This window comes from Contarinia nasturtii, unplaced genomic scaffold (genome assembly GCF_009176525.2).
Source record: "Contarinia nasturtii isolate CC-2019 unplaced genomic scaffold, AAFC_CNas_1.1 Cnas_scaffold_129, whole genome shotgun sequence".
Taxonomy (NCBI): Eukaryota; Metazoa; Arthropoda; class Insecta; order Diptera; family Cecidomyiidae; genus Contarinia; species Contarinia nasturtii.
In genome coordinates this window covers 9,052,062-9,076,456 of record NW_022197486.1, presented here as the reverse complement: position 1 = coordinate 9,076,456, position 24,395 = coordinate 9,052,062, and the positions used below count along the sequence as shown (strand labels likewise).

The window sequence follows — 24,395 nt, the reverse complement described above, 5'->3', positions numbered from 1 at the left end:
ACAAAAATCAGGAAAAAAATGAAGTTTGTCGATAATTTGTCATATTGAAATTTTTTATTTTTAATCCGATCGTCGTGAAACTTTGGGAAACTTAATTTTCTGCCAAAAAATGATCTAGACAAAATTTCATGACAATTGGTCTATAAATCAACATAGCTCAAATTTCACATTTTCACAGAAGTAAGTAAAAAATGAAGTTAGTCGATAGAGAAAAATGCGATTTTGTTTAACTTTCATAAAATCACAAAAACGGTCATATCTCGTTAACCAATGGTTGTCCGATGTTATGGCCTGAGGCAAAGTTGTAGGGAATCAGTGGAGCTACAATTCGTTCTCACATCATTTTGCTGTAAATGGTCGCTTCCATCCATTGATTTCAACCAATTAATATCACTCAAAACTTTGGTGACAATCGTTTTATCGCGCTTATCAAATCAATTGGAATAAAATCTCATAATACCCTATTGTACAGTGTACACATATTTACAGGCATTAATTTTGAAAAATTGATCTTTTATTACTTACTTACCATTAATTTTCGTTACTTTTCTAAATAACTACACAATTATCTAAACATTTCAAATGACTTAGAAAGATTTTTGGAAATTTCCAAATCTGTGAACTATTTACAGATGAAAAATATATAAATATTTTCCATAATACCTGACATATTCAATAGAATTTACGCATGAAATAATTGTTTTTTTGTCCATCTGGTCAGTGTATGAATAACATTGAACGTTGAATGTCAAAAACAAGTTATGATTAATTCCGATGTGACAAATTAACATACTATTTATTCCCTTTGTAATACTATATGATGTGTGATAAAATTAATTCGCGTAAACAATGCCTTGGCATGAGTGAATGATAGTTGATTGAAATGCTGTACCGTATTTCATATTTCAGTTAATCATTGATAATTGTTATTATTTTGCATGTTTATTTCCTTCAACATTTTTCTGCTTTAAAATAACTAGATCTCTTGAAGAATTATCAAAATGCATACGCCTCGCAGGAAGTTTGTGAAACATGTTTGCAAATATTATGCATAAATCAATTTCAAATAAGAACAAAAATTTATGGCAACATTTGTTAAAACTAAATGACCAAAAATAAAAATGCAAATTTTTGTTAATCAATAAAGTCTATCATGCAAATAAAAACTTAAAGGTACCATTTGTGATTTATTCAAAGCACAAAAGTTGGTCGACCGCATGAAGATCGGTCACGAGACCGATCATCGTATGAATGAACGTGCATGTACGATTTTTATTCAATGCATGCTTTTTGATAAGTTTACAAACAATATAAACAACAACCCAAATCAAAACAATAAATATGTATCCGCTGAAACACACACACACACGCGCGCGCGTTTTTACACAGTTGAGTTCAACACCCACTCTAAAGTCACCTGTTTTGCTATCGTCTATGCTCCCCGATTGATACTTGAAATTGTCTACACACAAAATTATCATCATCATTGCCGACATAGAATTATCCAATCTCTCTCTCTCCCTCCCTCCCACTGTTTCTCGTCATTTGCTTCGGCTTCTTTAATTAGCAATGTTTATAACTACATAATTAGCTGCCTATATACGCAAGTGGACGACCGATTGCAAAATGGAAAAGAGACGGTGCCAATTCAAAAATGAGACAGAAGCAGACAGGTAAACAATGAATGCTGAATAATAAGTAATCAACGTACGAATATTTCTCGGTTTATCACAAGCACAACCATATGAAGCGTGTGCTTTTTATGCAAAAAACAAAAATAAATAGCAACGAACAAAAAAAATATCAAATCTATTGCATGACCACATACAACAAAAATAAAACTGTACGTTTACAGTAGCCACAATAAGCTTCCACATGAATAAAATATAAAATATCCATCGACAAATTTTTTCTTCAATCGTCAGTTATTTATCTGATGAGAACGACGTATTTTCCCGCTGTTTTTTTTCTCTCTCCCGTTCGTTTGTTGTGTCTTTGTATTCGACGTATTGACCGATAACGATACGTTGAATTGCATTTGTTCGATAATTGATATTGAAATTTTCAAATTAAATTTCATTGCAGTGTTGCATACACCATTCTATTGGTGAGATTCAAAATAGTCTATGTTAAAAATTTAGTGTTTTTGCGAAGTTTTTTCTTAAACCAGTTTGTCAATTGAAATGTTGATTGCATCAACAGATATTTTTTGAATGTCATTTGTTGTGTTTCACATTTTCAATACGCAAAAAAAATAAAAATAAAAATAAAAATAAAAAAAAGAAAGCTTGGTATTATTGACTTTAATTTGAACTTCAACTTGTACGTGCACACAGGAGCAGCAATCAACTTTACATATATGGATTATATTAACAAGCATCCGATTGCAAATTTAAGTCAGTACTGACCATCATTATTCAAACGATAATCATCAGAACCACAACAGTGATTATCTATGTAAGCAAATGTGATCATTTTCTCTTCATTTTTTAACGATCAATTTTGTTTCCTTTCTTTATTGAAAATGTAATTGTTTTCGATGTGAATATTTTCAAGTAATAATAAACGATTTGTGTGTGCATAGTTTTTTCATTCGAGAATTTCTCATATACCGAAAATAATTAGCAAATTGCATGCGCTCATTTACAATCATCAATTACAATGGAAATTACAAAAAAAAACCAAGAAAATAAGTGTGTTTATTATTTTAAATAAGTTTTGAATATTTGATGGCTTAAGTGATGTATTGCAAAATACCACGTTTTCGAAAATACCATATTCAACTGTCAACTATCAATAATTTTCAAGATAATTTCAATTAGTATTCAAAGCGTGAAAAAGGTCGAATTGGATCTGAATTTATTCTACATATTCAAGTGTGTTATCTACAAAAAAATACTGTTCGTAATTATTTAATCAACAATTGAGTAAAAAAAACACAAATTTTCGTTATAATGATTGTTCAGGTAATAAAAGTCTGCAACTTGAATTGGGATCTCCCCTTGAATATGAAGAATCAAGTACGCATGCAAGTGTGAGTGTGTGTTTGTCAAAGAGAGAAAAAAATATTGATTACCACGAGTAGTGTACCTGTTCGTTTAAAGTACTTATTTGGTAAGCTCTAAAAGCTATCAAATCGGCATCGTGATTTGGCACAAACGGACCATGTCACATAGATTAAATTTGCAATAAATGGCACCGAGAGTGAATGAAAAAAAATATGAGTATTGCGTAAAGTTCAAATGTAAATATGATGCCAAATATATTGGTGTAATTAGTGAGATTGTTTGTGTTAATTGAATGAGAAAGAGACAGAATGGATTGAAATGCCAATGTATTAGCTGAAATCTACTGAAATATCATCGGTAACCCCATTTGTCGCACTCAATCAAAATCAAAAAAATTTTTTTCCTCCATTAATATTACTTTTTATCGTTAGTATCGTCTTTTTTAAATTTCAACTTGATGTCCCCAAAATTGTTTTATTTTCATATAAAAAAAAACGAACACTCAAAATTGTTGTGCAACGACTATAGTGTCTATGCGGCGGCGATTATAATTTAAAAAAAATCATACACAAACACAACAAACCAAGTTACATTGTTGTTGACCATGAATCGTGAACAATTTAAGTATCTTATTTTGATTTAGTTGTAGTAGCAACACAAAAAAGAGATAAAACAGATATTTGTATAAAAAAAAACGAAATCAGTTGCGAAAAAAAATCGAATAATTCGAAATTGTTATACATTGTGGTTGTGACAGCCGATCACGATCATATTGTCAGTATGTTTATTCTCAACATTTAGTCAATTTCCATTATTTCTTTTTTTATTTGTTTGCATTATTATGAAGGTCAGTTATAATTTTAACTGTAACATTTCCAGCACTGAAAAAAAGTTTTTTTTGGAGGGATAATTTTTGTTGTACTAGTACTGCACATTATCATCAATGGCATGGCTTTTGTTTACATTGTGATAAAGATAAGCTAAAATTAGTGATTTTAAATGAGCCAATTATTAAACTTACTTTTTTCTACATTTTTAGTAATTTTATTTAGAAAAAAAAAATCTGTCACGTTTGCGCGCATAAAATTCATTAGATTCTTTTCAAATGTTGCATGAAATTGCCTTAATTTGGTTTGTAGTTATGATTATCAAATTGCCAAGTGATTAGACACTTGCATTTCAATAAATAATTGTTCGTTACTCGGTATATGAGATTTTTACGTGTCCCACATCTATTAACCTCTAAATGGAAGCTCATTTTTTTACTCAACAAAAAGAGAATTTTGTTATTGAACAATTTGAATTGCAGATCACGGCCAATTTGCATCACAAAAAGAACACTCATCATTGTTTTTTCTCTCTCACACACTCTCTCTCTCTCTCACACACTTCGAACTTTGATAAATTTTACGTATTGATAATGATAAGATATAAATAGCCAAAGGAGGCGAAAAAAATTGATTGTTAAAATCTATTTGCATATTTGTAAATGGCATCTGTAAATCTATATAATATTACCAATCAAATCAACTTTCGTCACACAAAATATTTCAAGATCAATAACATTCCAAACACCACCTCGATTTAAAAAAAAAATGCTCATCCATATTAAATCCAATTTGCTAAATGAGTGATTTAGCATTTTTTGCAATTTAGATATGAGAAAATAAATGACAGATGTTCGTGTGTTTCATTTATCGGTGAAAAATGCACTTTTTTTCATTTCCGCATAATAAATAACTACAAAATATAATTAAATAACAAAATAAATTAAGTGCAACAAGTAGATGCAATTGTGTGTTAAACTCGAATCTACATTTACACGGTTAATTTAAGAAAGTAGATTGTTTGACATTAAAACAAATTTGAAATTCTTTAAGTCACCAGACTGTTACGGACTGTTATCTTTATCTTTGGGGTGCAAAAAAAGTCGAGACAATGTTTGTTTTACGGTTTTTTTCTGTACTTTCATTCTAATTAGATGTATTGTTTTGAATACGACAGCTGCTGATTGTACGTTATGCACATTTCGAAATGATTTCGTCTATGTGGCTATTTGACAGCCAAAGGGTACAAAATGTGTTACACACATATATATATATATACCACCGCTTCTGTTGTCATTGTAGCTGTGACTGTCACATCATTTTTAAATCGTTTTGTTTATGAGCGCCAAAGTCTTTAACATCCATCATTAAATTCATATGAAATCCCAATTGGTTTACTTGTAATTTGGCATAAGCAAGCAAATTGTAATGTTTTATCGACCTCTCGAAATATCGGTACCTTATTGTGCGTGCAACAAAGTGAAGCGCATTTTTTTTCTTACTCTCTGTCTGTTGTTCATGCACGATGTCACTGCATGGGCATGACATTCGTTTGGAATTCAATTTTTAAAAAAGCGGTAAAATCAAGCACGATTGCGGTGTTTGTGTGTGTTTTTTGTTTCTTTTTCTCTTTTTGTTTCAAACGCACAAAGCGCAAAAAATTTATTCTAAATGTCATATCGCACATAATATTTGTGTTATAGTTTGTAAAAGTACAGGTTGTTGTCTGAGTGCGAGTTTTTTTTTTTCATTTTAAATGTTAATCACATTTATATGCATATTTCGGTTGTAAATTTATATAGTAACCGATTAATTTTAGCAAGAAAAACCCGTTCATAAAGTTCAACAACGAGAATAAAATTCCTGGATAAGTTAGGAAAATAAACGTACAAAAAAAATTAGTAACAACAACAAACACGCAGCGAACAAATCACGATGATGAACGGGTGTTGGCAAGCCGTAAAACGACGTAAACAAATATCCGACAACGACGATGGTGACACACAATTGGCCAGAGTTTTGAATTTATTTGATTTGACGGCACTCGGTGTTGGAAGTACACTGGGCTTGGGCGTTTATGTTTTGGCCGGCAGTGTGGCGTACAATGTAAGTTTCCACATGTTTTTTATTTATCTTTCGTTCTCTCCATACCATTTCTCTTTTTTTTCGCATTGGCAATGACATTTCATTCTTCATAATGTTGCTGGTGTATTCAAGGAAGCTGGACCAGCAGTCACAATATCGTTTTTAATAGCCGCTATTGCATCAGGAATAGCTGCGATTTGTTATGCCGAATTTGCTTCTAGGGTGCCGAAAGCAGGCTCAGCATATGTGTATACATATGTAAGTGTTGGTGAATTTCTCGCGTTCACCATCGGATGGAATTTGATTCTGGAATATATTATCGGTAAGAAAGTATGATTTGTATGGAAATACAATTTCTTTGTGAAATGTTCGCACCTCAATGTTGTTAACTTTTCTTACATAATTTATAATCAAATGTTGAATGTTTGTTTCTCCCAAAGGAACATCAAGTGTGGCACGAGGCTTATCGGTGTATTTGGATGCTTTGATCGATAATCAAATGTCAAAATTATTTCGTGATTTAATACCGATGAACGTTGGCTTTTTGGCATCGTATCCGGATTTCTTTTCGTTTATCGTCGTGCTCATGCTAGCCATTTTACTTTCCGTTGGCGTTAAAGAATCCAGCATTTTGAATAATATCTTCACCACAATCAATTTGGCAACTGTCGTTCTTGTTATCGCATCTGGGGCGATGAAATGTAAGTTTATTCTTAATCATTTATGACAGAATATTTGAATTGAAACAAATGTTTTACTATTTATTCGACGATGATGACGAGGATGCCATCGTCATTTTCGTAATCAATAATAATTAAATTGGCGGCTGCCAAACAGTTATAAACATTTCGGTTTTCTTTTTTGAAATGTCAAAATCCCTGCTACCGACGGATGAAAATGAATGAAAGAACATTCTTACAAACTAATTTATATTCAAATCAATGTATTAAACAAAATATTGTGTGTGTGTGTGTGTGCGTATACAAATTTCAGCTGATCCAGCAAATTGGTCGATACGAAAAGAAGATATACCGGACGGTGTTCGGGGTGGCGAAGGCGGTTTTATGCCATACGGAATCGCCGGTGTGATGGCAGGTGCTGCAAAATGCTTTTACGGTTTCGTTGGGTTTGACTGTCTGGCGACAACCGGTGAAGAGGCGCAAAATCCCAAGAGAAATATACCGTTGTCAATCGTTTTATCGCTTATCATCATATTTTTGTCATACTTTGGCGTATCTACCGTTCTTACCATGATGTGGCCATACTATTTACAGGTTTGATTAAACTTTATCAATATTTTGTATTATTTGGCTGCACAAAATTCTCCAATTTTAATATCATCTATTCAAATCGAAATGATGTACCTCAATTTGGTTTAATTTAAATTTTCCAGAATCCCGACGCACCATTCCCTCATGTATACGAGCAAATAGGATGGATCGAAATTAAATGGTAGTGGTTTTTTATTTATTTCTTTTTTTACCTTTTTCGGCTTAAACTTTATCAAGAATTCAAAATTTCACAGTTTCATGCGAAATTCTTATTCATTTGAATGTGAAAAAGATTAATCAACCAAAAATCATGAACAATAAGTTTTCGATTAAAATCAATCAGTCAATGAAATCATTGAATTTTCATATCTAAACAAACAATTTAAAATCCATTAATAACTTGCATTGTTTCTCCCAAAAGGATTGTATCAGTTGGTGCTGTGTTTGCATTGTGTACGAGTTTATTGGGTGCTATGTTTCCGTTGCCGCGTGTTTTGTATGCCATGTCTTCGGATGGATTATTGTACAGTGTATTTAAGCGTGTTAATGTACGCACAAAAACCCCATTGAATGCAACATTAATATCTGGCTGTGTTGCGGCTGTGATGGCACTCATTTTTGATTTGCATCAATTAATTGATATGATGTCAATAGGTAAAATTGATTTTCAATTATAACCATTATTATTCAATAATTTATCAATTTTATTATAAAATAATACTCTGAATTGAGTATAATTGAGTATCCAATAATAAATTTATGAATTTTTGTTTTTTTTTTTTATTATTTCTTTTTCAGGAACATTAATGGCCTATACAATAGTAGCTGTTTGTATTCTTGTGTTGCGCTATCAAGAAGACAACACTTCATATATAAATAAGACACCATCAACGTTGTCACAAATTCTACGACAAGTGTTTAATTTGAATTTTTTAAAGCGACCAAATTCACTATCATCGAACATAACAAAGATGACGGTTGTTTTGTTTTCGCTGTCAACAGCGATTTTTTGTCTGCTGATCGATGCAAATTGGGAACTATTTTCACCAATTCATATTTGTTTAATGGTAGTTGGTGCAACAATGATATTATTCTTTATCGTGATTTTACGTCAACCGAAATTTGACTGTGATTTAAGTTTCAAAGTGCCGGCCGTACCATTTTTGCCAATGCTTTCCATATTCATGAATTTATATTTAATGTTTCAACTCGATATAAATACATGGATTCGTTTTGCCGTTTGGATTACAATCGGTTATATAATCTATTTTACATATGGCATACGACAATCGATTGAAGGAAGCCGAGAAAAATTGGAGTTAAGTGAACATGGCCAAAATGGAAAACACGCATTCGAAGGCAAATGCTATGGACGACCGGTTGCCGCGCACACAATGCAAAGCATCGACGATTTGAACAATGCAAACATTGATTTCACCACTGGCAGCACCGTTCAATTGAGTCATCAATAGGCCACCAACACAAACTAAATTTTATGATACGCGAGATTGAAACATATACATTCATTCCATGCACATATAAAAATAGAGTAGCTAATTTGATGATTTTTTGTTTGTTTGTTATTGTTTTTAACTACATTGTGTTATTTTGTTTTTATTTTGTGATGTTCCTTGGTTAAATTTAGGATTTGTGAGATTGATGCTCCAAATTATAAAACGAGTGCAATTGTTATTAACACTGTTAAGAAACAGGGACATTTTTATAAGCTTTCTGTAAGATTTAATCTTTTTTTAAGGGAACAAAATAATTTTTTTTTTAAATCCTATTTCAACTGAGAAAATTTAAGGCATTTAAAATGTGAACAAAATTCAATAAATTTTTATCAAACTGGTTTTAAAGAAAATAAAAGTCGTACGGTTTGTTTTTATATTTTTATTTTGGACTTGAATTGGATTTTACATTTGACACGCTGATAGCATTAGATTGTTGTTGTTGTTGTTGTCGTTTTTGTTGTTTGCAAGGAGGTTAGTTTAAAATTTGTTGTTTTGAATAAAGTGATAGCATTTTGAAGCACTTTTTAACTTTGCATCTAATCTGAATTTAGAGTTAGACTACGGGTAATCGTATTTTAGGACAAGAAGAAACGGAAAATAGGAATCCGAAGAATAAAACGTTTAATTATCAGCTGATATAGCGGTGATGTGATCATTAATTGTAAGCAATTGCTTAATGAAGTCACGGTCCGATACAGTTTCACATAATTGTTTCAGCAGAGCGCACAATTCTTGTTTGGTTAATCGTATCTGGATCGATAAATTTTCCAAATGATTCATCATGGTATCAGGAATCTGCAAGAAAATGGAAAAATATAATGAGATTTGATTTACAAATGAAAAGAAAAAATCAAATAATTTTATTACCTTTTGTTCATCGGCGAATGCCGTGAATTTGGATTTGATTTTGATGCTTTGTCCGTTCGAACCATCGTAGAAGAGAGTGAGCGTTGAATCGCCACCATCTTTTGCAACCGGAAAATAGATACCAGAAACCACACGACCTTTTGCATCACGTGACAACAACGATCGAAAATTGTATACCAAATTACGTCGCACCGTTACATCGATTGCTGTACGATATGGTCGTTTCACGTAAATTAACGAGATCTCATGATTTTGTTGATCGCCACGGGTGGTTCGTTCTCCCCATTCAATGAATTCATCATTAAAATTATTGAATTTGTAGCAGTATTCACGTTTCAAATGTGGCTCTTGTGATTGAATGAACCAGCCGGTGTGCGGATAGCATTGATCTTTCATTACGGTAACAGCGCGTGCAACATGATATCCTGGATCCAATACCATCATACCTTCACGTCCCGCAACAGTGATTCGCATTGCAACCAATGAATGTTCCTTTTCCAAATTATATATGGCACTATCGATGCCAAGCTGTTTGCAATTTAAAATGTACTGTTGAATTGATTCAACAGCTTCTTCGCATGATACCAAATACAAATGGTCGCTCAGTTGGGGGCAAACCTCACAAATGCGTGACACCACCTCCATCGCCAAACTGACGCACATGTGATCACGACGATTGATTGGAGGTGTATATGATTGGAAAAATGTACGCAAATCGTTTGCCCCGGAGCGCTTGAATGATTTATAAAAATCCACAAAATTATTGACCGTATTGTAATGTGTTTCCTCCAATAATCGATGCACTATCACATCGATCAGCGCAACTAGATCTTCATATTGCCAAATCTGTAAATAAACGAATAAATAAATGAATAACGGCCTTCGTTGGTTGGAATATTTATTGTTTTGAGTGCATCGACATGTTTTACTTACGTTTTCAACGTTAAATGGTTGTTTGATATTATTTGACCACATTGGAAATGGTAATGGGTGAGAAATAGGCCAAGCACCCTCACACTGATCAAACGCTTCCGAATTATATGTATCCTTGTCAAGAGTCCATTTCGTTTTGAGTAAGAACTGCAGCTGATTGGCTAAATCGTCTGCGGTGACCATATCATCGGCCTTTGCACCAACCACATTCACGCGACACCGTTGTTGATTCGTTGCTGGCTTCGATTGTTGCTGTTGCAACAATGGCCATTTCGATATCGATGTCGTCGTCGCTGTTGTCGAATTTGAACGAGTCAGTGCAATTGGGCTTGATGCCAATTGGTTACAGCAGACACCATCATATGGCTGAGTTCTGTAGCTTAGCCGTAATTGTTCACCGAAGCTCGCATCGGCGAGTCAACTTGGCCATTCGCTGCCCCATCGTCCAACCGTTGGTACGTAACCGCCATTATTACTTGTGCTCGATTCCGTTATTGTGAGTGCGGCTGCAAAGCCACTTGGATCAAACAAGGCCTGATTTTGGCCAGGCTCGTCTCCACTATTGACTGATCTTTTTTCACGATCTAAAAAAAAACGAATGAACAAATAAAAATTAGAAAAAAAAAATTAATATCAGACATATGTCAATTACTTTTTTTTTGTGTTTTATGTTAACGCTAATGGATTATGTTGTATAAAAATAAAATTGAGTCATCAATCTTTCATGCAAAGATTAAGTTTAGGTCATTAAATGGATAAAGAAACGACGACACTTTACACACCACCTTTCGATTTATGGCACGCACACACACACACATACAGCGTCAACCACTAACTCAAGTGTTAATTCCGTGCGAACGCGTATAACCAAGAGAAATTAGTCAGTCGCACGCGACAAACGACGAATTATATAGCAATCTATTGACGTTGACACCGATTTTTTTATGTTTTACGTATTTAGTATGTGTGTGTGTGTGTGTGCGTTGCGTTTATTCTTATCAACTCTCTGGTGAATTCTGAAGGTTTTATTGATATATCATTTGAATGCCATTCCAAAGTGATGATAAATGTGTGCTTCGCAACAATAGATAATAAAAATGACTACATTCGATATGTTCATGATGACGATACAATCTAACTTTCTACTTACAAATTCGTTACTTTTCATGTTCAAAACATGAGTACGAATCAAAAAAAGCCAAATGCATAAAATTGAAAGTGTTTCAAGAAAATCGAAAATTGCACATTACATTTGGCAACAGTCCCAAATTCAAATGCACTTTTGCATGAGATGCACGGTGTTTTTAGTCATGGTCAATTTTCGCTTCGAAATAAATTTTAATGAAGCTAAAGAGACGTATAGCCCATTTTAACATGACATCACAAGTGTATTAATGCGCAAAAATAGTTTTATGTTGTTGTTCTTCTTGGCATTTTTTTTGTGTGTATACATTACTCAGAACATGTTTTTTTTCGCGCCTATAAAAAACCCAACCATTCGACAACGATGTCTAATCGAATTGAATGTACGATCCAATGAAAATTCGTAAGGAATTACGCAAATGCTATATATATACGTATATTTTGAAAGTGCAATTCTTGGAAATCTTCGCATTCGATTTGCGTCATGTAAAATACAAGTGATATACAAAATGGATAGTGAATTGATCAGGTTACGAATATAGTGTTTACGAAGGCGAATGGTTTGCGGTGCGCGTGTGCGCGTTTTGAAAAACGTGGAAAAACTACTCGAAATAAGAGAACAAGACCTCGACACGAATGGATATTTTCCATGCTCAACAAGTGGCACTAGAAACAATTCAAAACGTGACCATACATCATTTAGCGGCAAGTTTTTTTTCAACGTGGTAGCAAAACGTGAATGAGCTTCGCAAGCGGTCGCTTCTTCTTTCACATTTTATTTTATTTGGGACAATTGATATCATACCAATTAATGGTGACTTGCCCCCAAAACCGAAATGTAATATACGGAAAACGAGAATGAAAAATACTACAAAATACCACCGTTCTCTGACACGCAATTCGAAAATTTTACTTTTATCTGTATAGTTTCCGAGGAGGGAGAATATAAAAGAAGAATATTACGACAGATAGAAATAATAATTTTTCTTTCAATTGTGACCCATTTCAATCAGTTATTGTAGCACTGTGGCATGCATACATTAAAATATAAACGAAAATGTGATGTAAACGTATTAGCGATAACAATGAAGATCGGTAATGAGTCATCCGATTTGAATCATGAATGTATTCGACTCTCAGCTCTTTATATATATATTGTTTCAACGTTCGCATTGGGTCGTTCGTTCTTCAAATTTCGTTGACTTGTGAAATTCGAATGGGAAGGAAAGCGAATGAAAAAGGAGCGCACACTGTCTGTGTATGTGTATGATATTCTGACGTTGTGGCATTTGATTTGATTTTTTTTATTATTTCTTTGGCCGGAGTTGAACATCCTATACACACTGATGTGATGTTTCTGAATTCCAAATTGTTATGCCCACATATGTGCGCCGAACAAAATGAGTGTGTATGCCAATTCAATTCGCCGAACATATGAATGAAAATAATTTGAAACAGCTGACTCGATTCAATGAATTTCATCGGAAGTCGAAACATGGTTGCTGGTTTTGAGTTCAAAAATGGCCTCTATCTATCTACAAAATATTGGTTTTCTTCCCTACTTCAATGTGATTATCGAACATATGTGAAACAACTTATGGAACTGAAATACAATGAAAAATGTTGAACTTTACTTACCCATACAACGAATAGCTCCCAATGACCAAATATTTGTGTCTTGTATTGTGTGTTGTGTTGAATGCTCTTCCGTTGACGAAAAAATGTTGAATTGTTTGTTTATACCTCCTCGGTTAAGTTGGTTGATTTGTTTCTTTGTACGATTTCTTTAGGTTTCTTTTTTTTCTCTCTCGCGATTGAATACCCAAATAATCAACACAAAAATATAAAACAAAAATCCCCCAAAAAAAATAAACTAAAAAAAAAATAAACTAAAGAGAAAAAAAAATTAAAATAAATCTAAAAATAGAGATTCAGGACTCTATTCAAAAATTAACGATCAAACTTGATTCGAAATAAAAAAACAAAATTCAACAGAAAAAAATAATAATAGATCAAAAACGGAATGTAATTGCTATTTAGATTTAAAAAAAAACCTCCTCCCTTTCTCCAAAATAAAAAAAGGAGAAAAAAATCGAATATTGAATAAAAATACTAACAACTTGTGTATGTTGTTTTTGCTATGTACGATGTTTAATGCACTGCTGCTAGCTGCAGACTGCTCGTGTCGATGAAGTATCGCTTCGAAAATCTATTTGACGAATGACTGACTGTGCCAGTACTATTGCTCGAATATATATACATAGAGCGTGATGTAGCAATGCGACGCACACATGCTTTTTGTGTGTATTTGAAAACAACTGCTCATGTAAAAGTGTGTGTTGTTCTTGTTGTTTTTATTAGTTTTTTTTTTTCAAGTATGTTTTTGTTCATACAGAAATGTACACACCAATTAAAGTACACACAAACCAAACAGCCAATAAATGTATTAAAATTGTTCAGATGTTATCGCTTCGAAACCTTGTTGTTGTTTTTTTCTTCTATGTTTCTTCTTTATATTTTCGTCATTATGTATGTAGTCGTCTATTGCTGGTTGATCGTAATTGTTTTTTTCTTTCCTTCGTTTGCATGTACACTGTCTCTCTATTTAACCGATGAACTTTTTTCTATTTCGTTTGTTTATTTGTTACTCGATTCATTTGTTTATTTTTCTCTTGTCGATATCACTGCATGTTTTTATACTGGCATTGTATTAGTAGTAGCAATTTTAAACAAACCAATTGCACACACATGAAAACAAATGCGTACACTTCTCTAACTTATTTAACTGTGCCTTTCAAAAGTTGTTTTTTATGGTTATTACTTTCTTCGGGGAAAAAATTCCAAACATATAAATGGACACATTGGAATTTTATGGGCGCACATATTGACTTCCGATAATGTACTTTGATTTGAGATTAGGACAAAGAAGAAAACAAAAAACAGGTGCAAAAAGAACAGAAAACGGATATATATGGTTGAGAGACAGAGAACGAGAAAAATAAATTAAACGAAATTTGTGGAATTGTAGCGAAAAGGCTGGAAATGAAATTTAGCCGATAATGATCATGCGATAATCCAATCGTCGAAATGTTCGTCAATAGTCTTTGAATTGATAAATTTACTTGTACCTATCGACTTCATTCTAACTTTTATTTCCCGAACAAACATCATTGCGAAACCATTTTGACGAACCGCAAAAAAAATTGACCCTTTCAGATTTTGAATTACCACTTGACACGTCACAAACGGCAGCAATAATTTAAAAAAAAGAAAACGACGAAATAAAATGTTTGATTGGTGAACGGGCAATTGAGTTATTTTGGATTCTCTTTAATTATATTTACACACTTCACACATCTATAAAACAAAAACAGAAAAAAAATGATGTCGCACTAAAAATCTACCAATCAAAATAAAATTTAGCACTTATGACATGTACTTTGTCTATTTGATATTGTTGTTGTTTTGAAATGTTCATTGTTGTTTTTGTCATTTGATATGGCTTATCAATATGGATTGACATGCACGTTTTACGACTGTCAATTGATAATTGTAGCATGTTTTAGTCGGGTGATTTCTTTTTTTTTTATTTTATAATATTTGATTTACACAATTCCCATGCTGATTATTATTGTCGATTATGTATGTCAATTTGCTCCTGTGATACCCAAACCTCGATCGATTTGAACTTTGTCTGGAAAAATGGAATAAATGCTATTATTTAAACAAATATTGATGGAAAATTAAGAGATCACAATTTATAAAATAAAAAAAAAATTCAAGAAAAGAATTGCATTTGTTTGCAAAAAAAAGGTGGCAAAAATTTTCGAACGATAGAAAAAGAAGGAACAAAAAATTGGTTTGGATGAAGGACATTTATTTGTTTGTCACGTAATTTCTTGATCAAACAAAAAATCTAATATATCATAAAAATTGGAAAAAAGAAATCCTCAAAACAACAAGAACTTGTATTTAATGTGTCTTTTTTTAGTTTATCTATGTGGCTCTACAATCGTTCGATTAAAAATAGCTGCATGCGGAGATGCGAGAGCGATGAAAAGGAAATGGCACCCATTCGCTCACATTTAATATACTGTTTTTTTTTGCCGTTTTTCCTTAGCTTTTTTTCTCGCTCAGAATTTTGCACACACACCGTAAAGTTCAATGCCATCAGCGCATATACGTTTCACACGCACTTTTTTCTTTTTATAAATCGCATTTTGCCTGTATAATTTCTCGGTTAATCGTTATCCATTTCGTTGTTATCCAATACTTAAACTTGAATAAAAAAAAAAAATTGAAACAAATTCTCTATCAATCGAAAGCGACACAGAAACGATTAAGTTGAAATTCAATGTTTATTGATAGCAACTGAAAATGCACATGACAATTTTATTATAAGTGAGAGTTGCAAATTAATAACTAAACTGGCAATTTCCAACGTTGCAATGCGTTCTTCCAACGCTGTCTTTCGCCAATTTTCAAGTTCAAATCTGACTGGTCCGAAACGTAGTTTCAATGTCACGCATACAACGATGTCATGTACCGCTATTAAAAGTGCCAAATAAATGCATCAGAGTGAAAATTGGACAGTGTTAGAGGCAAACTTTGGCAACAATGCATATTTGGTTCACTGTAATTTACATAGATTTCCTAACAAAATTATGAAATTCATTTCAAAGGTGGCTTTTTGGCTCAACAACTACCATCATCAACATATAAGCACGTTTGTTTTAATAATAACCGTTGCATGCGACATTCAACTTGTTTGTTTTCATTGAATGTTATGCAACATAACAAGAGATGGCGCATTGAGACCGTATACAAGGACACGCAACACATATTTATAGTATTCCATATTTTTTTTCCCGTCGAGACGCACAAAGCGAGCAGAAATATCAATACCATTCAATGTGGTTTGATTGATTTCAAGAAACAACGCAATTAAACACGTGAATGGCGCTATTTCAAATTAAATAACGCAACAACAACAACAAAAAAACATGACGTATATCCATTGTAGATGGCACAAAAACAAGCAATAGAAGAAAAAAAAATCACATTTAGATTGTCCGAAAGAATGTATTTAGACATATCATTCTCTTTTATCGACACCGATTGAAATGGCCTTCGAACGGTTTATTAAGATAAGAGATTAGATGAACCATTTAAAACGCATATAATAATCATATAATTCACAATTCACAATGGCAAATGCCAATCAATTCAAAGTAAAACGCAATTAAAAACAATAGCAATTCATTGCGATCGCAAAACTTTTAGCACACTGTTTATTGGATTGCCTTTCGAGAAAAAAAAGTTTTTTTTTCGTTTTGTTTTGTTTTGGCTCTTGTTGTTGTTTTTTCATCCCTTTTTTTGATTCGTTAAAAGCAACAACAGACGAACTGTACACTTAAATATCACTGAGCGAGTTGAATTTCTTGTCGAACGAGGTCAAATGAAATTTATTATGGTAAGCGAAGCATAAAAAAGGACGCACAAAAAATAACCAAACACATAACACATTTGAAAAACAAAATAAAAAAACACAGAATGTGAAAAAACTTAAGAAAACAAATAAACATCATCAACACCACCATCACCACCACCGCCGTGAAAACAAAACAATCTAGTAATAGCACTTACGTGAAATTTGGAATGGCATGCGAATTAAAATACACAAATGGATTTTCTCTCTTCGGTTTTAGCCGAATACTATGTGAGATTGAGAGAGAGAGAGAGAGAAAATGAGCAAAAAAAGAGACCAATTCTTAAATATCCATCTTATTGTTTACGCTTTTTATCGTTTTTCTTCCTTTTTCCCCCGTTATAAATAATGTGTTTTCACTGAAAATACCATTAATTTATGCGCACCGTGTATACAGTGCTCAAAACATCGACACACCATGACAATCGGAATGCTAAACAGCTGTTTGAATGCATATGGATGTGTTGTCGAGAGCGTGTATTTGTGCTTTAGAGTTTTTCCTCGTTTTCCCGCTAAAGTGTGTTTCATCCATTTGTCTAAACAATTTCGATGCTCGCTCCCTCATTTCTCTCAATAATGCTCCATGCTGCATTCTTTTCGCATGAATTTGACATGTCCCATAAAATGTTCACATTCGTAAGATTGCGACCGATATCAATTATATTGTTCAGTTGCTGGTATTTAGTTCTTGTTATTAATTTTTATTCTTGGTTTTGGTTTTCATATTCTATACGATTTCTCTCTCTCTCTCTCTCTCTCCTCTTTTGTGCTGCAAATGTTCTCATTTTAAAATTGTGGTTCTTGAAATGAGAATACATGAGTCTTGAAATGAGAAATTTTTTCCTCCCGGCCCCTTTCATATTGAACCGGAATGAGTGGAGACCAAAATAAAATGATGTTCGCTACACTAAAGAGCTTTTCAATTGTTTTCAGGATTGTGAATCAAACATAAAGAGTGCAAAAAATATAAAAAAGAAAAAAAACATTCACTATAGTGAGACGATTGAAAATAAATGTAGACAATGCGAAAGGATTTTTCAACGAAAAACAAACAAAAAAAAAAACAGAAGAGAAAAGTGTGCAAGCATAAATTGGAATTCCATAGACAATGAGAAATGTCAAGAAATTCCGCGAAACACATACACGTAATATTTCTTATGGATTCATTGAACTGTGTGCGCATCATATGAAGATGGAGAAGAAAGAGAAAAAAGACTCCACGAAATTATGGCATTTTTATCATAAGTCATAAACAGTACACAAAATAAAACGACGTAGATAACGGACGCACAATTGACATTGCATGCCGTTCGGTGTTAACGTGAAAATATCTATAAAAGTTAAGTTTTATATTTTTCACAACTGGATCAAGGATTAAAGTTGTTAAACAACCCCCGAAATTTTAAGTGCATTTTAGTTGTATTCAGGTATTGTTCTCCTTTACTTCCATCCACCTCCCCTCTCTCGCTCTCTTTCTTTCTGCCATTTTCAGCAAAGCCATAAGCATAAGATTATCCCCGGGAAGTCCAGGGAATGTTTTGCCGATAAAATGTGAGATGGTAGATATAATAAGTTGAGAAGTTGAAATACGAGAGGCGGTTCAGCCGGTTTGGGAGCTCACGATTCAGAATAAATGGGGCATTAAATACCAATGTTCTAGCTTGCTCATTTGCTTAGGATATCATCAACTCGGATGACTTGTAAAAGTGGATATGCGCGCCTTTTGTTGTATTATTAAAACAAAATCAAGCAAACATTTCACTCTCTTATTCAGCCATATCATGATGACCAGACTGATTTTTCGCATCACTATTTTCCCTGGTAGTTTCGCTTTTTTCTCTTTTTATGCCTTTTCTATTTTGCTTGTTGTTCTCTGTTCCGGGTTGTTTGAATCGTAAAATTGCATTTGATGATAAGGATATTGAAATCGGTTTTAAATCCCATGCAAGAACTCTGTGTGCACACACACACACACACAAACACCAAAACTTTTCGCATGTTCGAGTTTGGTTTTGGGTTTTGTTTCGTGTTGTTTATGGATTTGCTGTTTTCACGCGACTCTTTTCAAGTGACTAAACGAGACCAAAGCATAAAATCGACAGATTTCATTCCCATCGTGTAGATTACGGTTTGAGTATGTGCATATTTTGGGCTACACTTTCTCAATCACTAACGCTCTCCATCTTGTGCACTCTCCATCTCTATCTCTCGCTTTTTTCTATTTTCTCTGCATTCACTCATTCGTTTGCTTGCTGCATTCAATATGCACTTATCGATAGAAATGCGTTATTCGGTATGCCGAATCCATTTGTTACATTTGTTATGCCAAACATATAAATGCGTACGTATGGTGGCTTAATATACATGTATATATATTATGCACAGTGTGTACACACTGCATGGTATTACGAAGAGTTAAAACATAAATCTATTTGTGAGCAGAAAAAGAGCTTATGTATTTTTTATCATGCTATCCAAATTTTGCATGGTGTTTTGTTACAATCAGCTGCGATAAAATCGGCTCGATTTTTTTTACGTTGTGAACAAACGAGCTCATTGTGTTAAAAATGCTTGAAGTACATCATTGCATTTCTGTAGTTTTCAACGTAAATCTTTCTGTCATATCAAATTATACTCTGTAATTTAATTCTCACAACAATTTCAACGAAAAAACTTTCACATTTTAATGGAACATAAATCTCAAGAAATGAAATAAGTTTGTCGTTGTTGATTTGTTTTTTATTTGACAAATTCAAATGATTGCAAACATTCGGAGTCTTTGTAAACGGCATTCCATCTCAAGAAGATTTCTTTTGGTGGCGACATAATAAAAAAATAGAATTGAACGAATTTTAAGTGTACTTTTTAACAACATTCTCAAGATGCACAGAGAAAACAATACACTAAAAAGTAAACGAACAACAAGTTGAGAAAAAAAAGTGAGCAGAAGAAGATGTAGAAATAAAATCGAAATGCCGTCCATAGGCTCTTTCCTCGCTCACCAATAGATATCTGCATTGCATTTTGCGTGTTCCGGCTTTTTGCTGTTGACTATGTCGCGAACGCGCTTATGCCTGAACAAAATGCTAGTTTGCGTTTTTGTTTTGCCATTGCCGCATTTTCAACTGCGGATAAAAGAACTTTTGTCGGAATTCATGTTCCTTTTGAAACAAACTTAAGCTATGTTTTCGGCGCTGGGGCTTTCTTTGGCTTTGTGTGTGCTCTTTCTCTTTTCTCTTCTTTTTTCTTTACTTCTCGGTTCTTGTTTTATTTTTCTCTCTTCATTGGCGATGCATCCATTCGTCAACCAATGAGCTGTGTTTGTTCTTGTACCGTTCGGCCAAAAGCGAAGACGATGCATGTTGCAAAACCAAGACGATGCCACACCACTGCCACTTCTTCTACGTTCTTCTTATCTCGGTTTTTCTCTCACTCATTTTCTTTCGATTTCTATCTATCTCCTATCTATTTGGTTGGGCATATTTTGAAATCAACTATTTTCATGGCGTTAATGATAGAAGTTTGTTCATTTGGTAATGGTTGTTTTTGTGCTTTAAAATGGACTGCTTTCCACTTTTCGCTTGATACAAATGCTCTTGTTTTATTCGTCAAGAACTCATATAGCCGGCATATATGCATTTCGCTTGCCGTTGTGTGTTTATGGTTTTGTCTGGATCGGCTGACTGGCTGACCGACTGGCTCTCGCTTACACAATTCGTAGACGGTGGGAACAACGACCAAAAACTTTTTCAATATTTGAGCGCATGAAAATAATGTGAAAATGAGCCATTTGGCACAGATGAAGCTCTTATGCACTTTTATGCACAGTGAATGTGGTGGACATGTGTGCATGCCATGAGATTTCATTGCTGCCTTTGTATTATTATATAATATGAAGCGCGCATGCCGTTGCATGAAAACAAATTGAGGAAATGACAAATAAATGGATCCCCTTTAGAGCTGTTAAAATAGCTGAAAATACAATGCATTTTGTACCAATCCATATAAACACATCATCCGCTCGACGTTTTGCCTCTCAAAAACAACCGAAAATATCTTTCTCTTGTTTTAAAAACATTCAAATTGCAACGATGCCGACGAACGACGCGTTTCGCTTCGAGTCATTTGGGATGAATCGCAGACAGTTTTTTGTTACATCGTTTTATTTTCAAAAGACGTAAGTATACGACATCTAGTAAAAAAAACACACACACACACACAACGACAATGTCGACCAACAGGCAAATGCTTGGAATGGTCAATGATCTAAAAGGCGAGTGAAGATAAGACAAGACGACTTTGAAAAAACGCAAATTAAATTAAAAATTTGTTTGTCACAATACCGTGCCTTCTTCGAAGAAAAAAAAAACATTGATTACTACTCCAGCTGCGGGAAATAGTCAACCATGCATACCTATCGTTCGAGATAAGAGCGTGTGTTTACTTTTCTTTTGTTTTGTGCTCGTGTTGAAAAGCTCACATGTTGTTGATGCAATTTTCAATAGCCTGACCTTTAAGTGCACACACGTGAACGACGATCGGTTGCAATTTAATTGCAGTAGGCTAACTTTAGGCGAAATATTTTCGTGTCGTAATTTTTCCGGTAGACAGAGCACTGACAAACTATTCAGTTCCTTTCTACAAATGAAATCTCAACGAGAAAAAAATAAGCGAAAAGAAGAAGTTTAAAGAAGACAACAAGAGCAACAATACTAACAATTTTCTCCGACTTGTGTCTAACCTCATTTTCATGAAAACTTTGCACCCATTTCCCGATCTATTCATAGTTTTCCATATAATCTATTCATAATTTTTCATGAAAAGGAATTGGAACGAAACTGCCTGGTTGTTATTATGAGGTGTGCATGACAGGGTGTGCATGTGTTTGTATGATGAAAGGATAAAAAAACCCGGGTGTATTAGTGAATATTTTGTGGACAATGGTGAGATATTATTTCTGATCAAAATTGAGGTTTTATTTGAGCTCATAACCGAAAATGTTTATGATACGCGCATCGCTCAAACATACAACCACACACACACACAGACACAAACATTACAAAAATGTGTAAATTGGCGAAATGCAAGTTTTGAATAAAGTAGAGAAACCAATTATGAAGCCGAATTTAATGTATATTTGCATAATGTTTTGACAATAAAACAGTAAAACATAAATTATAAATTGTATACATATTATGTGTATGAGTGTGTGTTCGAATGAGAATGAAATGGTATGAGAAGGTTCAGATATTCATGAACATTTCCAACACACTATAGTCAACGAATGAGATATGTAATTGTAAATAAATAAATATGAGAGTTTACATTCACTCAATTCGGTTGATATTATTATTTTCATTTCATTCGGTTTTCAAAATTCAAAAAACGGCATTCGGTTTGTTTGTGAGACGATGCGCGTGTTTGGGGTTTGTTGTATCGATGTTATGTATGTGTTGTTTTTTTTTGTGCTGTTGGTTTGTCGCTATGTGCATGCAATTATGTTGTTTTCTTTTTATTCAAATATTTATAAACGATATGAAATGTATAATGTAAAGGGACACTAAAGTAATATGTTCCAATTGCACGCTACGTATGCATACCAACAACCAAATAGAAACAGGGTGCACAGAGAGTAATTTATATTGTACGGGGGAATATACCCGCTTCCTTCAATTTACCTAATTCTTAACTTTAGGTTTTCTTTTTTTTCTCTTTTACATAATGCACCATTTAAATTCCTTTTATCTTTAATATCGACCGTTTTTATAAGCTTTTCAAGTTTGAATCATTCTCGAATATAAATTTCGTTTGACAATAAAATTCAAAACCGCCAAAAAATGTTGTGATTTAGTTACCGCCTTTAACAAATAGAACGTTTTCCTTCATGCTTCAACAAATAAACAATGCATTCGAAACAATGATTTAAAACAAAAGGATAATTAATGAGCTGAAAATCAATGAAAACGTTAATTTTGAAGTAAAAGAAAAACCATACACGCACAAAGAATTTCGATTGCCTGAATCTAAAAATGTATTATAAAAATAGAAAAGTATGCAATGAAGCAAAAACGAAAAGTTCCAAAGTAATGAATGATTTGTGAAATATTCAAGGTAATATAGACATAGAAAAGAAGAAAAAAATACCGAAAGAGTTATTTTCCCCTTGGATGATTTGGTTGTTTCGGTTCAATGTGCACCCTTTGCGCCACAAAATAACATTTATCGAATAGAAGGGAAACACTATTGGCTTTGAGACCACGATAAAAAGCTCTATTCCGCACTCATAAACTTTCGGCATACTCGTCGCGGCATAGGCCATGCCATATTAAAGCGAGAGAACATAAAATTATATTGAGAGAAACGAGCGAATCCGAGTGTATGCAGATACTTTGTCGAATCTCATTTGTTGTCTCAGTCTGTCCTATATTCTTTCACGTATTGAATGGTATCGATACACTTCGGTGGTGTAGTACAGTGTATGTGTGTGACTGGTACTGTGCAATGCTATCCCCTAAAATAATGGCGCACAGATAAATAGACGTAAAACAAAACTTTCACAACGTTTTCCGACTACGGAAACTTTCCTATAAAATCCAGAAATGGAAAAAGCACAAACACAATCAAAACGACAAACGTACAGCATGTATAAAATATATATATGAAAGCATGATACGTTGACGACTACTACCATCAAAGTTATTTCAACCATCATCATCGTGCCTACCTCATAGCCGTTGGGAGAGTGAAAGAGACAAAAAAAGAGGCTCAATAGCGTACACAAACAGTCGTGCGAACACCCGCTCAACACATTGACACATATAATACACAGTGATTCGAAGTCTTATGGCACACACACATATACACATGCGCATATGCGTGGAGTAACCCGCCGAAAAAAAAAACAATAAAAATAACAACAAGAGTCAAAATCTGATTCAGAAAAACAGACACATTCACACTGAACGGAACAAAGAAGTGTTACGATATGCTTCATTTGATTCGTGTGTTATATTTTTTTCTGTAGTTATAGTCCTTAAGTCGGAATAAGGAAGTGAAACATAACTTCAGAATATTGAGAAACGAAAAGCTAGTGAACAAATTTTTTCTCTCTTAGCTAAAGTGAGAATTGCCTGTTGAAAAAATAATAATATTTTTTTTTTGCTTCGTTTTGTTTTTAAGTTATCTAATTTTCATTTCGAGTGTTTTGTGCATTTTTTTTTTAGTGGCAAAAAATATCTATTGACAGTGCGAAAAATAAA

At 33.5% G+C, this 24,395-nt stretch overlaps 2 protein-coding genes across 5 annotated transcripts; one reads left to right on the top strand and one right to left on the bottom strand.

The window, feature by feature from the left end:
* Nucleotides 1–1,933: 1,933 nt before the first annotated feature.
* On the top strand, nt 1,934–9,060 carry LOC116339536 (cationic amino acid transporter 3). Of its 4 annotated transcripts, XM_031765477.1 has the most exons (9): nt 1,934–2,107; nt 2,337–2,457; nt 5,655–5,941; nt 6,053–6,242; nt 6,361–6,621; nt 6,914–7,194; nt 7,314–7,372; nt 7,613–7,845; nt 7,990–9,060. In XM_031765477.1, exons 3-9 carry the CDS (start codon nt 5,771–5,773, stop codon nt 8,661–8,663), a joined length of 1,869 nt encoding a protein of 622 aa, XP_031621337.1. In that variant the 5' UTR covers nt 1,934–2,107; nt 2,337–2,457; nt 5,655–5,770; the 3' UTR covers nt 8,664–9,060. The 4 variants fall into 4 exon arrangements, with proteins under 4 accessions (XP_031621337.1, XP_031621345.1, XP_031621354.1 ...); XM_031765485.1 differs by lacking the exons at nt 1,934–2,107; nt 2,337–2,457 and adding an exon at nt 5,294–5,412; XM_031765494.1 differs by lacking the exons at nt 1,934–2,107; nt 2,337–2,457 and adding an exon at nt 5,332–5,441.
* A 9-nt stretch (nt 9,061–9,069) lies between these two features.
* LOC116339529 lies at nt 9,070–13,655 on the bottom strand. The gene is made up of 4 exons (XM_031765465.1): nt 13,287–13,655; nt 10,506–11,089; nt 9,573–10,418; nt 9,070–9,500 (listed from the first exon to the last, which is right to left on the bottom strand). The coding sequence occupies exons 2-4, from the start codon at nt 10,686–10,688 to the stop codon at nt 9,327–9,329; spliced, it is 1,203 nt and encodes a 400-aa protein (XP_031621325.1). The 5' UTR covers nt 10,689–11,089; nt 13,287–13,655; the 3' UTR covers nt 9,070–9,326.
* Nucleotides 13,656–24,395: the final 10,740 nt, after the last annotated feature.

What these genes read in the sequence shown, in the direction of transcription:
- LOC116339536 (XM_031765477.1), top strand. Translation starts at nt 5,771, where the DNA reads ATGATGAACGGGTGTTGGCAAGCCGTAAAACGACGTAAACAAATATCC. An exon ending in CCGGCAGTGTGGCGTACAAT is followed by an intron (nt 5,942 to 6,052) that starts GTAAGTTTCCAC and finishes GGTGTATTCAAG; the next exon opens with GAAGCTGGACCAGCAGTCAC. An exon ending in GATTCTGGAATATATTATCG is followed by an intron (nt 6,243 to 6,360) that starts GTAAGAAAGTAT and finishes TTTCTCCCAAAG; the next exon opens with GAACATCAAGTGTGGCACGA.
- LOC116339529 (XM_031765465.1), bottom strand. Translation starts at nt 10,688, where the DNA reads ATGGTCACCGCAGACGATTTAGCCAATCAGCTGCAGTTCTTACTCAAA. An exon ending in AACCATTTAACGTTGAAAAC is followed by an intron (nt 10,419 to 10,505) that starts GTAAGTAAAACA and finishes GTTTATTTACAG; the next exon opens with ATTTGGCAATATGAAGATCT. An exon ending in CATTCGCCGATGAACAAAAG is followed by an intron (nt 9,501 to 9,572) that starts GTAATAAAATTA and finishes ATTTTCTTGCAG; the next exon opens with ATTCCTGATACCATGATGAA.